The sequence below is a fragment of the Neovison vison genome, chromosome 12 (genome assembly GCF_020171115.1).
Source record: "Neovison vison isolate M4711 chromosome 12, ASM_NN_V1, whole genome shotgun sequence".
NCBI lineage: Eukaryota > Metazoa > Chordata > Mammalia > Carnivora > Mustelidae > Neogale > Neogale vison.
Genome location: NC_058102.1, coordinates 122,624,983 through 122,640,226, shown reverse-complemented (window position 1 = coordinate 122,640,226; position 15,244 = coordinate 122,624,983). Strand labels below are relative to the sequence as shown.

Below are 15,244 nucleotides of genomic sequence, written 5' to 3'. Positions count from 1 at the left end.
CACACTCAATGCTATGACACTCTGACTCCAAGTGGAGAGTGGGTGCGATAAAGTAGTTGGTCTTCGCCTGTGCTTGGCTGTGGCCTTAACCACAGGGGTTGGAAGTGGAGGAGGCAGCAAGAGGAAAATCAGCTGAAGTGTCACTGGCCCTGGTGTGACCTTCTGTCTTTTGTGATCCTCTCCATTCAACACAATCCATTCCAGAATACAGTCAAGGGAGGATGCTCTCCCGACTTGTTTTCTGCACTGGCATCATGCTGATACAGAGAAAATAAATATATAAAAGTCTAAGGAAGGGAAGTTACAAAGTGAACATGGATGAAAAACACTCTCAAAATATAGCCCACAATCTAGTAATTTAAAAAGAGAGAAACATTTCCTCAAGGTAAGCTTGAGATTAATAAGGAATGCAAGGTTGGTTTAGCAATTGAAAAATGAATTAATGTAAGCCATTTCTTTAAAAGATCAAAGGAGAAGGGTGCCTGGGTGGCTCAGTTGGTTAAGTGCCTTTGGCTCAGGTCATGATCCTAATGTCCTGGGATAGAGCCTGAGTTGCTCCCTCTCTCAAATAAACAAATAAAATCTAAAAAACAAAAAAGATTAAAGGAGAAACAATATGATCATCCCAGTAGAGGATAAAAAAGCTTTTGACAAAATTCTACATCCATTCACGGGAACAAATTTTGCCAAACTAAAAATAGGAAGAAACCTCCTTAACATACTAAAATATATATATATCCACTGAAATAAGCCAGCTGCAGTGAGCATACCACATTTGATGGTGAAACTCCGAAAGCATTACCTTTAAGAAACCATATACTACTACTCCACTCATTATTATACATAGGTCCTGGATAGTGCAAAAAGGCAAGGAAAAGAAAGATCTGAGGATTGGAAAGAACAAAATGAAACTGTCATTATTCATAGACTATTGTTTGCTAAGTAGGAAGCCTAAAATAATTTACTGAAAAATCATTAAAACTTCAAAGATTTACCAAAGTTGTTGGAATGAATTCCCTTTCTCTGTACTAGTTACAAAAGGACAATGAAATTTTTAAAAACACTCCATCTAACATAATAAAAATTTATAAAGTTATTTAAAAAGAAATTCACATGGAGTGCCTGGTGGCTCAGTCAGTTAAGTGTCCAACTCTTGATTTTGGCTCAGGTCATGATCTCAGGGTCATGAGATCAAGCCCCACATTGGGCTCTATGCTCAACGGGGAGTCTGCTTGAGATGCGCTCCCTCTGCCCCTCCCCCTATCTAAACTAAATAAGTAAGTCTTTTTAAAAAATGAAAAAAATTAGTCCACATAAGATGTACAAGATCTTCAAGGGAGAAAATTAGAAAACTGTCTGAAAACATTAAATAAGGAAATTGATTGAAAAATATACATGAATCATGAATAGTGAATCTCTGTGTCACAAAGATATCAGCCTCTCCACCCACACACAACTGATATAGCTTTGCAACGCAATGCCAAGAAAAATTCAAGAATTCTCTTTTGTGGAACTTGACTCATGAATGTTAAAATTTATAGGGAAGAGCAAAGTGCCAAAATAACCCTTCATGAAGATGAACAAAATAGATAGGATTTATTAATAAAGACAGTTTGACATAGGTGGAGGGGTAAACAAAGGGAGAGTCCCCCCAAAATGATTATAAATTGCCGCTCATGGGGACACCAGGATGGCTCAGTTGTTAAGTATCTGCCTTAGGCTCAGGTCATGATCCAGGGTCCTGGGTTCGAGTCCCGCATCAGGCTCTCTGCTCAGTGGGGAGTCGGCTTCTCTCTCTCCCTCTGCTGCTCCCCCTGCTTGTGTTCTCTCTCTCTCTCTCTCTGTCGCTCTCTCTGACAAATAAATAAATAAAATCTTTAACAAACAAACAAAAATTGCCCTTCGTGTTTTCTCCCATCCAAGTACTAACCAGGCCCAACCCTGCTTAGCTTCCGAGATCAGACGAGATCGGGCGCGTTCAGGGTGGTATGGCCGTAGACGCCCTTCGTGTTTTCTGAAACCCACTCTAATCAGCCTTCGACCCCCCCACCATTGTACTGAACTCCTGTCAGTGTCATCCATGATCTTGACAAAGACGAAAATCCAATCGATAATTCTGTCCATGTCTAACCTGTCATGCTTTCTCATTTGATATACTTCTGCATACTATATTCTTTTGGTTTTTCTCTCACCCAAAGACCACTTCTTCTCTGTCTCATATGCTCGTTCTTCCTTTTCTTTACAAGCTCTTTGAAGTGTTGCAATGTTGCAAACTCCCATGGATCAGTCTTCAGTCCTCTTCTCTTTCTTCCTTTTTATCCATTCAGTTTCTGGGGTCATCCTGTCTGAAGGATCTAAATACTATCTCTGTGTTCATGAGTCCCACCTCTAGATGCCCAGCCCAGATTAGACTTGATATCCATCTGCCTATTTGACATCTGCACTGAGATGTCTGATGTCTCAACAGTAACATGTCCAAAACAAAACTTCAGATCTTTGCTCCTCACCAAACCTCCTCCACCAGTGGGCCTTCCAGTTACTCAGGCCCACAATCTTGGAATTATCCTGACTCATCTCTTTCCCTCACACCCATGTAGAATCTACTGGAGACTATCGTTGACTCTAACTTCAAAATATATCCAGGATCTGAAATACTTCTCGCTAGCTACGCTCCCCCACTACCCCCTGAGTGTGAGACACCCATAAGTTCTCTGGATTCTAATTATAGTAAGGATTTTGCTGCCAGCTTTGTTCCCCTATAGTCTCTTTTCAACACAGCAACAAGAGTGATTTTTTTTAAAAGATTTATTTATTTATTTATTTATTTGAGAGAGAGAGAGAGTGCAGTGAGGGGTGGAGGGCAGAGCGAGAGGGGCAGAGAGTCTCAAGCAGGCTTGGCACTGAGCCTGATATGGGGCTCAGTCCTACTGCAGGAGATCATGACCTGAGCTGAAACCAAGAGTTGGTCACTTAACCCACTGTGCCACCCAGGCATTCTCCAGAATGATCCTTTTAAAAACTAAGTCATATCGTGTCAGATCTTACTCAAAATTCTTCAACGGTTCTGTTTTACTCCCACTTAACACCAAATGCCTTTGTGTGAGGCCATATACAATCTGGTCTCCATCTTCTGTTCTCTGACCTCTTCTATTCTGCTCTGGCCACTCTGGCCCCTTACTGTTCCTCACATCTGCTGTGGAAGCTCATTCTTAGGGCCTTCGTAGAAGAGGCTGCCTTTCAAAGGGAAGTTCTTAGGGTCAGCTCTTTTACCCTCCTTCAAGCTTTTAATCAAATGTCATCATCTCAAAGACACCTACCTGACTACCCTATTTACCATTGCATGTCACCTCTTCCATCCCACAGATCCAAGACGTCCTCTTTTGCTCTGCTCTTTTTAAAAATAGCACTTATTACAGCATATCTTTTAATAGATGATGTAATTTGCTTATTATATGTGTTATTGTCTGTAATCCCCAACCAGAATGTAATGCGAGGAGAAAGATCTTGTTTGTTCTGTTCCCTAATGTTTTTCAAGAATGAGCAGTGCCTTGCTCATATTAGGCACTCAATAACTATTTCAGTGAATGAAAGAATGAATAAGGAAGATAGGATGGGATGAAACCAGGAGAGTCACAAAGGTAAAGGTAATGTTCTATGTCTTAAACTGGTGGTAGGTTCATAAACATGCCCTTTAGTATTATAATTTTACATATATATGGATGTATGTATATTGGATTATAATCAATATTAAATAAATAGTAAAAAGGAAAAAAAAAGGAACTTGATTGTCCACATTGACTCACTCCCTAAGGAACTGTACCTAGTAAACTATCACTGGGCAGAAGACATCAATATTTCCATTGTCTTTTCTTTCTTTTTGTTCTGCAGAACAAGACATCATGGGTCTAGCTTCTGTTCATAGGAGGGCATCTCAAGAGAAGAACATGCTTTGAAAGAGTTCTGAGAAGAACATTCTAGACTTAAAAAAAATATAAAACAGAGCACAGTGTGACTTCCCTTTTCCCTTTTCCTGATTTCTTATAATGACTATGAGGCCCAGATGTCTCAGCTCTAGACACACAAGGATACTGGAGTTCACTCCCAGTATTTCCCTACTGAAACACTGCTAGGGCTTCCTCAGCAGAGAAAGCACTCCCTGTTCTGAAGTTACCGTTTGCCTTTCTACCCCCACAGTTTCTGTCCCATCACCTGCAAATTTAAAAATGAAAAACCAAAAAATCCTGGCCAGTACGTTTTGCTAACATTTGCTTTCTGTCTTTTACTTGGAAATTCGTTGATTACCCCATGAAAGTATTTTGGAGGAGAAAGTTAAAAAAACCAAAGGATTTGCGTGAAAAGGTAAAGCAAATATATTTTTTAAAGATTTAAAGATTTTTAAATATATTTTTTAAAGATATATCTCTCATATATATTTATCTGAGAGAAAGAAAGAGAGAACACAAGCAAGGGGGACCGGGAGACGCAGACTCCCCACCGAGCAGGGACCCTCTATGTGGGACTCCATCCCAGGACTCTGGGATCATGACCTGAACTGAAGGCAGATTCTTAGCCAACTGAGCCACACAGGCACCCCAAGCAAATATTTTTAAAATGTAGTTCTATGCAAAAACAAGCTAAAATGTTTGGGAGCCTTTCTTCTCCACCACTTGCGTTGTTATATGTTAGACGTTTCTGATCAGTAACTCTCTAAACCCTGAATTTGTCAGGTCTTCCAGTCATTTCGCTCCAAGAAGTTTTCTTGAAAGAGTCGGAAATGAACTCCTTTGATCAGAAAATGCTGTTCCAGTTCTTTGAGAACTTAATCAACTGTGCACCACAACCCCCTTCTGTGTTTCAGCAGACTTTCAGGGACACTGGATTTGTTGCCCCGGAGAATGGGGTCAGATTGAATAGTGCGCACTTCTGTGTCTTTACAATAACCGAGAACCCGTCAGAGTGGTTGCAGCGCGTGTCCAGGGTGTGTTTTTGCTTTTTAAAGAGAAGATGCCTTTTTCACTCCTGATGAAGTGTGCCTAGAAGTACGAGAGAAGACTTGAGAGGTCTCAAAAACCTGCCATCCATGTTTTTAGGAATCAAGGATAGGGCAGAGGGATATAAATACGAAAAGGAATCCCCACTGAGATCCATGCCCTAGGGAGATTTCTGTGGATTTCCTGCAAATGACCTCTTGAGAAAGAACTGGGGAACGAGCCAAGAGCAGAGAGGAACTCATTTAAATTCCCTGCTCCTAGCTTTTCCCCTTGCAGCGGGGCTGGCTGCAGACAACCCTCTGTGCGGCTTGGGACACGCAGGCGGGCGCTGGGGCAGGGCAGGTGCCACTCACCGCTTATCCCCGCCCCCCAAAACTGGTGGCCAATGGGAGCCAGCTGGGCCCACAGCGCAGCCAGTGGGAGACGGCGGGCGGAGGCGGGCTTCCATTTAAGGACGCCCGCTGCAGGAGCTCTGGGACCCGCGCCTCAGGAGTGCGGCAGTAGCTGAGTGGGTGTCACCATGTCTTTGCAGGTGAGTCGAAGGGTGCGGAAGCCCCACGAGCGGGCTTCGTCCTCAGAGGGAAGAGCTGAGTGGGCATGGGGCAGGCGTGACGCCCATGGGTGGCGGGCGAGTCAGAACTGGAGCCTGGGACAGCTGTCGCCCGCGGTCCTCGCTCCCCGAGTCCCCTCCGCCCCCGCCACCGCCGGGAGTTGTACGGAGTGACCCCGGGGACACTCCCACCCCCATCGCGAGCGCCCGCTCATTGCAGTGGGGACCACACCTGTGCCATCTGTTGACGGCGACCTGGGGCTCCCCATGGCAACACTTGCTAACCCCGGGGATCCGTTACTCGCGAAGTAAGAGCTGCCCCGGGGAGGGCGGAGGCCGGCTTGCTCCCGGGGGACCAGGCGGCCCTGCTCCGCCTGCCCCTTCCGTCTGCGAAAGGGAAGCGAGGGCGGCTGGGGCCCCACCCGCGCCCCCTCGCTCCTTGGTGAGACCAAGTGTTTTTCTGAACACCAGAGATCTGTAAAACTACAAACTAGTAGTTCTGCCGATATGCGAAAAATTACGTGTTCAGGGTGGGAAATTTGGGGAAAGAGCAAATATAAAATAAGTGAAAACTATTAGGAATTCCTTCATGCAGGTGATAACCACTGCTAACATGAGGGATTACTTTCTTGTACTGTGAAAAATGTGTGTGTGTGTGTGTGTGCTTGTATGTACTTGCATGTGCATGCGTATGTACACACATGTGCATATGTGTGTATATGTACACACACACTGATTAAATTATACTCATGTATATACAGTTTTATTCCTGTACCTGTGACTATATTAGGAACATTTTTTCATCATTAAATCTTCTAAAATAAAATTTGAAAAAAATATCTGGATACAATTTCACGGAATAAGGCTTCCTTTTTTTTTTTTTTTTTTTAAAGATTCAAGTTTATTTTAGAAGTTGAAGGGGGAGGGACAGAGAGAGAGAATCTTCAAGTAGGCTCTACACCCAGCACAAGCCCCAGATGGGGCTGGGTCCCAGGACCCTGAGATCACTACCTGAGCCAAAATCAAAAGTTGGAGTCTTTACCCACTCAGTCACCCAGGGACAACCCCCCCCCCCCACCTTTAAGGATTCTTCAAGAAGTATGTTATGGTGACTAAAGGCACATACTCCAGAGTCTGCCAGGTTCAAATCCAAACCTTCCCCCTTTTTAGACTGTGATGTGGTTGCCTGGGTGGCTCAGTCAGTTGAGCATCTGACTTGATTTCTGCTCAGGTTGTGGGATCTCCAGGTTGTGCGATCCAGCCCCTCGTTGGGCTCCACGCTCCACGGGGTGTCTGCTTGGTATTCTCTCCCAAATAAGTCAATAAATCTTAAAAAAAAAAATATTGAAATTTCTCTTGATAGATTTGTTTTCTCCACCTTTTGACCACATTCGCCCACCTCCCTCACCCTTCACCTCCTCCTTGCAACTGCCAATCTGTCCTCTGTTTTTTAAGTTTAGTTATTTAAGATTCCACATGTAAGTGAGGTCCTACAGTATTTGTCTCTGTGACTCACGCATCTCACATAGTGCTCCCAAGGTCCATCCACGTTGCTGCAAATGGCAGGATCACCTTCATTTTTATGACTGAACAATATTCCATTATGTGTGTGTGTGTGTGTGTGTGTGTCCGTCCGTCCATCCATCCACTTAGGTTGTAATGTCCATGTCTTAACTGTTGTAAACAATGATGCAGTGAACACGGGGTTGTGGGGGGTGGGGGTCAGCATCACTGTGACATAGGGATTTTGCTTCTTTTGGGTATATACCCAGAGGTGGGATTACTGAATCACATGGCATTTGTATGTCTTTATTTATTTATTTATTTAATTTAAATTTATAAATGATTTATTGGATTTTTTTCAGAAAAACTAATTCTTTATACTGAATAAGCTCATACACGTTTGAAAACATACATGTTTTCATTTTTCATTTAGCTTGGATTTACTTCTTAGAAGTTTTCATGTTTCTGACCAGCCACTGTTTTTAAACCTCTTGGCGTTTTGTTTTTTTCTGGCTCCCCACAGATTACTCAGAAACTGGGTGGTGGCCCTTTTCCCTGGTAACCTCTTATTTTCAAGATTTTCAAGGCACAGGATCTTATTTATAGTAGTTTTGTTGGTTCTGGGACCATGTAAAAAATTCTCTCTAAAGCCTTTTGCTGCTTATTGCCTTGAATCTCTCAAATCTTGATCTTCTAGCCTTAGAGCCAAGTGGCTTTTAATCTGGCCCATAGACTGTACTTTTTGTACTTTTCCAGCTTTCTTGGAATCACTTCCTTTTCACATCCTTTGTTTTTCTTCTGCAAATGAATTTCTTTCAACTTTTCTGATGATGGCCTTATGTTAGTCTGTCCAGCTGTAGTTAACGTCTCAAGAGTTTAATCTGGAAGTTTTTTTGTTGGATAAACAGCTCATCTTCTTCAGGAGTGCTTTATCTCCAACCTGTTCCTCCCCTTTATGCTTCTTCCTGGGTGCTGATCAGTCAGCTCCTCCCCAACAGGCTTTACTAGGCTGCTGGACCAATAGGTGGTGCTCTGCCTTCTCCTCCCTTTACCTCCCCACCCTGCCCAGGCAAGGCCCACCCAGGCAAGTTTTCCACCTTCTCCTCCCCACAGGTGTCACTGCGCCCCCTCCACCTCCCCCAGGTGGTGTTCCCCTTGCCTTCTCCCCCTACCTCCTCCCTCCCCTCCCTATGGTTCTCTGCCTTCCTCCCCCACCCCAGGCATGCTGGCCCTCCTCCACCATCATTGATGCAGGGGTGTGGGATGTACAAGGCTGGAGCTGCACCATGACACATGCAGCATCAGATCACCTCCATTTGTATGTCTTTGGGAAAATGTCTATTTCGTTCCTTTGCCCATTTTTAATTGAATTTTTCTTTTTGCTATTGAGTAGTGTAAGCTCTTTATATATTTAGGATATTAACCACTTCTTTTTAAAGATAAATGATTTGCAAATATTTTCTCCCATTCCATAGGTTGCCTTTTCATTTTGTTGATGGTTTTCTTTACTGTACAGAAGCTTTCTAGTTTAATGGAGTCTCACGTCTTTATTTTTGTTTTTGTTTTGTTGCCTTTGCTCTTGGTGTCAGATCCAAACAATCGTTGCTCAGACCAGTGTCCAGGAGTTTACCCACTCTGTTTTCTTTCTTTCTTTCTTTCTTTCTTTCTTTCTTTCTTTCTTTCAACCCCCTCTGTTTTATATTGAAGAGTTTTGTGGACTTACGTCTTACATTCAAGTAAGATCTAAACAAAAGGTCTTACTTGACCTGACATTAAATCATTTGAGTTGGTTTTTGTGCGCAGTGTCAGACAGTGGTCCAGTTTCAGTCTTTTGTATGTGACTGTCAGGTTGTCACATACCATTTGTTGAAGACACTCACCTTTCCACATTCTATGTTCTTGGCTCCTTTGTCATAAATTAATCCACCATATATGCATGCTTTTATTTCTGGGCTCTCTATTCTGTTTCATTCATCCATTTGTTTTTAGGCCAATACCATACCCATTTGATTACTATAGCTTTGTAATATAGCTGGAAATCAGGACATGTCATGACTCCAGCTTTGTTATCTTTTCTCAAGATTGTTCTGTTTGGGGGTGCCTGGGTAGCTTAGTGGGTTAAGCTTCTGCCTTCGGCTCAGGTCATGATCTCAGGGTCCTGGGATCAAGGCCTGCTTTGGGCTCTCTGCTCAGTGGGGAGCCTGCTTCCCCTTCTCTCTCTGCCTTCCTCTCTGCGTACTTGTGATCTCTCTCTGTGTCAAATAAATAAATAAAATCTTAAAAAAAAAAAGACTGTTTTGTTTGTTCAGGGTCTTTTGTGGTTCTGTATGAACTTTAAGGTTGTTTTCTTGACTTCTGTAAAATATGCCATTGGAATGTTGATAAGGATTCATTGCCATGACTCTGTATATTGCTTTTGGTAGTATTGACATTTAAACAATGATATTTCTTCCAGTCCACGAGCATAGAGTATTTTTCATTTATTTATGTCTTTTTTAGTTTTTAAATTTTTCTGAAAAATTTTAAAAATTTAAATTGTATTAAAATTTAATTTAATTTAAATTATTAAATAAAATTTAAAATTTTTTTTAAAAATTAAGAATTTTCAATATTAGGGCACCTGGGTGGCTCAGTCAGTTAAGCATCCAGCTCTTGATCTCAGCCCAGTTCTTGATCTCAGGGTTGTGGGTTCAAGCCCTGCACTGGGCTCCATGCTCAGCATGGAACCTACTTTAAAAAAAAAAAAAAAAAGGAATTTTTCACTAGAAATGGTTTTATTTGGCTCTCCATATCTTGTCTGAATATCAGGTAAGTACCAGGAGAGGGATCCATAAATTAAAATAAATTAGGATAATACTGGAAGAACTGGACCAGTAATAGCTCTGTTTGAAACCTTCCTCTTTCTTTTTAAGTTCCTACTGTCTGGTGGTAAAATACCTGCAAAATAGATAAGCCTGCTGAAAGTTAGTGAAGGCACTATTGGCCTTTTCTTCCTTTTGTGTTCTAGGCTGATTTTGATAGGATCACAAAAGATGTGAGGAAGCTGAAAACAAGGCCAGATGATGAAGAACTGAAAGAACTCTATGGACTCTACAAACAATCTATAGTTGGAGACATTAATATTGGTATTGTATATGTGTGTGTGTGTATGTGTGGGTATATATGTATATATGTGTGTGTGTATATATCATATTTTAAAAAATAATACATTTCATTTGAGCAATGTTTATAGAAGCAGTGAGTAAAAAGTAAACTTGAAAATATATCTATTCTTCTTTTGGCAGAGTGTCCAGGAATGTTAGATTTAAAAGGCAAGGCTAAATGGGAAGCGTGGAACCTCCAAAAAGGTTGTTAATTCTTAAATAAGTGAAGTAAGCTTTCTTAATTTCCCAGTACATCAGTCCATAAGATAATCTGTTTTGTGTCTTTCTAGGGCAGTCGAAGGAAGATGCCATGAGTGCCTATATATCTAAAGCAAAAGAGCTGATAGAAAAATATGGAATTTAAAATTCAGCTATGAGAAGTTGTTCTTTTGAGGTCTTCATAATGCTATCATATCCTATATCTAGGGAAGAAATGCACTGTTAACTCTACATGTCACGAAAATGTTTGCTATTAACATGAATTGTAATCCTTTATTAGAGGTATGATGAAACTACTTAATGAAGTTTTACTTGCTAAAACCAGATGATTTTAAAAGTTCTTTAAAAAAAAAGTATTGCTCTGGTTGTATGTCACACAAACATTAACAATATTTTTTGGCATATCTGTTTTCCTACACTGAGGTATTATTTGATCACTGGTATGTGATCAAAACAGTTTACTAAGAACCAATAACAAGTTTCTTCCTTTGTTGTACATGTAGCTCTGGGATTCTCACTGAATTGGGGACTTGGAATTCATAAACATACCTGGTTTCATTCCATACTCTGTAATTCTTTACTAGGTGACCATAAACAAATTACTTAAGCTTGCTAAACCTCATCTATAGAGTAGAGGGAAAAATCAGTCTCACAGGGTTGTAAGAATTGAATGATTCTTGAGGTAACTGAGAATTGATAATTGAGGTAACTTTAATGATCCTACCTTCAATTTAAAGCATACATTATAGGGGCACCTGGGTGGCTCAGTGGGTTAAGCCGCTGCCTTCGGCTCAGGTCATAATCTCAGGGTCCTGGGATCGAGTCCCGCATCGGGCTCTCTGCTCAGCAGGGAGCCTGCTTCCCTCTCTGTCTCTCTGCCTGCCTCTCCATCTACTTGTGATTTCTCTCTGTCAAATAAATAAATAAATAAAATAAAATAAAATAAAAGCATACATTATATAAAACCTAACAACAAATAAACTAAAATTTTTAAAAAATAAACTTATGAGTCCATGACTATTCAAAGAAAGAAAAAAGCCATCCACCCATTATTTTTCTTTAAATTTTTACATTTAAGACAAAAATCAAATGTAGTATCTAATGACAATAAAACGTTCAACTACTGTGCCTCTTACATTCAGTTTTATCAGAGTGAAAATGCAAGTCTGGAATATTATAGTGGCCTAGTCCTCAGTCTTTCTTGCTGCACACAGGTTCCCTGAAAGAACATAGTCTTGTTTTAGCATGTCTAAAATCTGTTTGAGATCGCATAGGGTAAATATCCTAAAAAACAGTGTACTTCTACTCCCTGGATAAGGGTTGGGGTTTGGTATGCTATGACCAATGAGGGATAGATTGATTTCATGTGACTTAAAAAAATTATCTAGATGAATTTCCAGGGAATTATTCTGTGTGAAAAAAGCCAGTCCCAAAACGTTGTGCAGGGTAATTTATGTAACTTTCTTGAAATGGCAAAGTTACAGACATAGAGAACAGAATAGTGATTACCACAGAGGACAGAATAGGGAGGTAGGAGTGACTTGAAAGAGTAGCAGGAGGGATCCTGTGTGGATGGGATGTTCTGTCGCTTGACTGTGTCACTGGGAACATCTGGCTGTAACATTACACTGGGCTTTTGCACAAATTACCATTGGGGGAAACTGGGTAGTTCTGTATTATTTCTCATAACAAAATGTGAATCTACAGTTATCTCCAAATAAAAAGTTTCATGAAAAACAAATCTAGCTTGATTCCTATTCTGGAAAATTTTAGAAAGTAAAGATGGTTCTCATATCTATGAAGTCTTACCTGAAGATTTTCCGGAGTCTGCCATGATGAAGTCAACATCCAAATGCAAGAAAAAGGAGACATCAGCAATGACAGGGCTGCTCCTTCCAATGGAGGGCTTGGAAACTCTCAGAACCCTTCCCACATGGACCTCACCTCTACCAGGTAGAGAGGCAGGTGAGGAGGCCCAGGCCAAAAGCCTGACATTGGCTACATCATGTGATTCCCATTGTGGACCATATTAACTAAAAACTTTTCAATTGAATAATCAAAATCAAATTATTTTTGTGCCAATCTTTCCATAAGGGAGCGCTGGAAATGGTGTCACACCAAAGGGTAAGCCATAGCAGGTACTAAACATGTATCATAATTTACTTCAGCCTATTTATATCCCAAGTCAATTGCATGAATCCTAACCCCTTCCACACTGAATTCTTCTTATGACTTGCCCTTTGTTAGAAAGGAATGATAAATTCTGCAAAACATCTCCCTTACGCATTTTGCTCAATCTTATTTATTAAGATTCTATGAATATGATTTTAAAATCTTAACACAAACATGAATCCGTATTATGTGACCATAAACAAATGGATGCTTTAAAATTTAACAATATATATTGCTGTGTTAAGTACTTTAAGCCTTGAGGAAGAGACGTCAGTGATACCAAGTAGTGGAATTTACTGTGAAGATCCATGAGACATAGGAAATCCGCGTATCTGAATGAACAGCCAGGATGAGTCTGGAACTCACCAGAGACTGCAGGAGCCAGGCAGCTCCAAGGGGGCAGTGCCCCTTCATTCCTATCCACTAGTGACTGTGAATCCCATTTGTAGTGTTTCGCCTTATATGGCAAATATGTTTTGCCTTATATGGACTCGGCAAATTTTCCCAATTTCTGCTTTTTTCCCTTTGAGCTCCTGTTTTTCCCAATTGTTCTGCTTTCTCCTTATGTCAGCCCCAAACTGTCACAGAGCAAGACTGAGACATCCTGTCGGGCATGGCCTTTGTGCTTGGCCTTCCTTATGCCAGGGACCAGACACCAGACTGGTTGTCCTCGGTAGGACTCCCAGTGGCCCTAGTCAGTCACTGCTGGGGCAGCAGCTGCACCCACAAAGCCAGCAGGCACTCAGAGCAGGAGGAGCCGCTAAGGAGGGGGCCCGGGTTTACGAGCATTCTGCGGACTTGCCTACTCAGGAGAGGCATCAGTGATCACTCAGGACTATCTTCTTTTAATAAAGCAGTAGGTTACATTTTCTCATTAAATGGGATGTGCCCCCCACCAAAATAGATGTCCCTACATTTCATAAGATTGGACCAAGCTTTTACTATCGTGTGCTGATGGAACAATTTGTTTTCTAGCATTTTCCCCTCTCATTTCACTGTTGAAATAATTGAAGGGGGAAAATGAATAATTTACCTCCCGCAGATAAGACTCAAATGAGATTCTGAAAGGAAAATAAAGGACCCTGCCAGAAGTATTCTTTACCCCTTTGTCTACTGTCTCCGGATCCATAAGCTCTCTGTGAAGAAATACATTTATGTGTCACACATCAGCCTGGTAGTAGAGAATGTGGAATTTCTGAACCTCTGAAAAAAACCAATGAACTACTGAAAATTTAAGAGTATCATATAAACACTTTGGACTCTCTTCAAACTAAAAGGAAAAAAATCTCTAAAAATAGGCATGTGTCAATAGTTCTAGACCCTTGGTTACATAAGTCTTGACAAGGGTCTCATTGGAAGTTTCCATAAGTTAAAAGTGATTTCCTGGGAGAGTGTGAACATCAAAACTTCCACAAGTTACCTCTTTCCAGGTTAAAAATAAAATTACATTTAACAACAAATGATGCTTACCACCACCACCAAAAGATATATTCCCAGATACTGTTTCTCTAAAGCTGACACCCAGGGGTAGAGTTACTGCAGAGGTCTCATGTTCCGTGTGTTCTGTATTTTTAATTTCTCTAAGACCCATCAGGACACAGTGGTATTAGCTGCAGTCTCTCACTTCCCACATGACTGACCTCTCTGCACTTAGGCTAAGTAAAACCTGGGCCAAATTTCTACTTGTTGCAGTAATGGCTAGTTGATATTAGCTGGAAATCATCAAACAAATTTCTCCAAATACCCCAAACCATCAAAACAATTTCACCTTTGCTACATGTTTAGACCCAACAAAACATGTTGAATTGTAAGAAGAAACATCCTCACGTGAGGTATCAAAACAATAAATCAAAAAGAGCTGGTGAGTAACTTTCTGTACGCAGCACCTCAGAGCCTCTCCAGGATAAGTTCCCTTAAATGAAATGTGGTGCGTCCTCCCCTTTTGCTATTTCCAGTAAATCAGACTTCTTTTTCTTTTTCTTTCTTTCTTTCTTTTCTTTTTTTTTTTTTTGCCAGTGGTACCTGCACCTGTCAGTACCAATGTCATCTGACTTCTAGAACAATGCAGGCGGGCAGCACAATGGTGCCTGGGCACCCAGTTCCACTCAGGGTGAGGCTAGTATCAGCTAGTACCTTGAGCTGTCATTCCCCAGAAATGTCAACCTATTTCCCAGCTCTCCATGGTTAGCAGATGGTTGTTGGGTGCAGAACAAAAGCAGGCTCACGCAAGCAGGGCCCTGAGTTGATTTCACCTGTTCCCAGTGGTCACAACAACAGCAGTTAGCATGTCCCGAGCTGGGTGCTGGCTGTTGGGTTCACCACTGGGGACATGAAGATAAGTAAACAATCTTTTCTGCAGCTTAGGCACTGGCTGGGACGTGACTAGAGAGAGGCACCAAATGCTGCCAGGGTCAGGGTGATCCGGGAGCATGACAAGGGGAGGGACACCAAGCAAGGTCTCCCTGGGGAAATGGAGTGGGCTCTGAGATCCAAATGAATAGGGACAAGGTTGGCAAAGGGAGAGAGGCAACGGGAAGAGGGGATAGAATGAACACAGGCATGGCTGCCATTCTGAGAGCAAAGAAGGAATTGGGACAAATTCAAGTGGAGGAGATAGGCAGGGGCCACATCTAGGCCTCCTAAGGGATTTTGGCCATCCTAAGAGG

General features: G+C 41.6%; 1 protein-coding gene and 1 pseudogene across 1 annotated transcript; one reads left to right on the top strand and one right to left on the bottom strand.

Moving 5' to 3' along the window:
* The first annotated feature begins 5,449 nt into the window (after window positions 1-5,449).
* Window positions 5,450-11,216, top strand: ACBD7 (acyl-CoA binding domain containing 7). The gene is made up of 4 exons (XM_044226746.1): window positions 5,450-5,523; window positions 10,052-10,169; window positions 10,329-10,391; window positions 10,478-11,216. The coding sequence occupies exons 1-4, from the start codon at window positions 5,512-5,514 to the stop codon at window positions 10,549-10,551; spliced, it is 267 nt and encodes an 88-aa protein (XP_044082681.1). The 5' UTR covers window positions 5,450-5,511; the 3' UTR covers window positions 10,552-11,216.
* LOC122892284 lies at window positions 7,484-8,934 on the bottom strand (annotated as a pseudogene).
* Window positions 11,217-15,244: the final 4,028 nt, after the last annotated feature.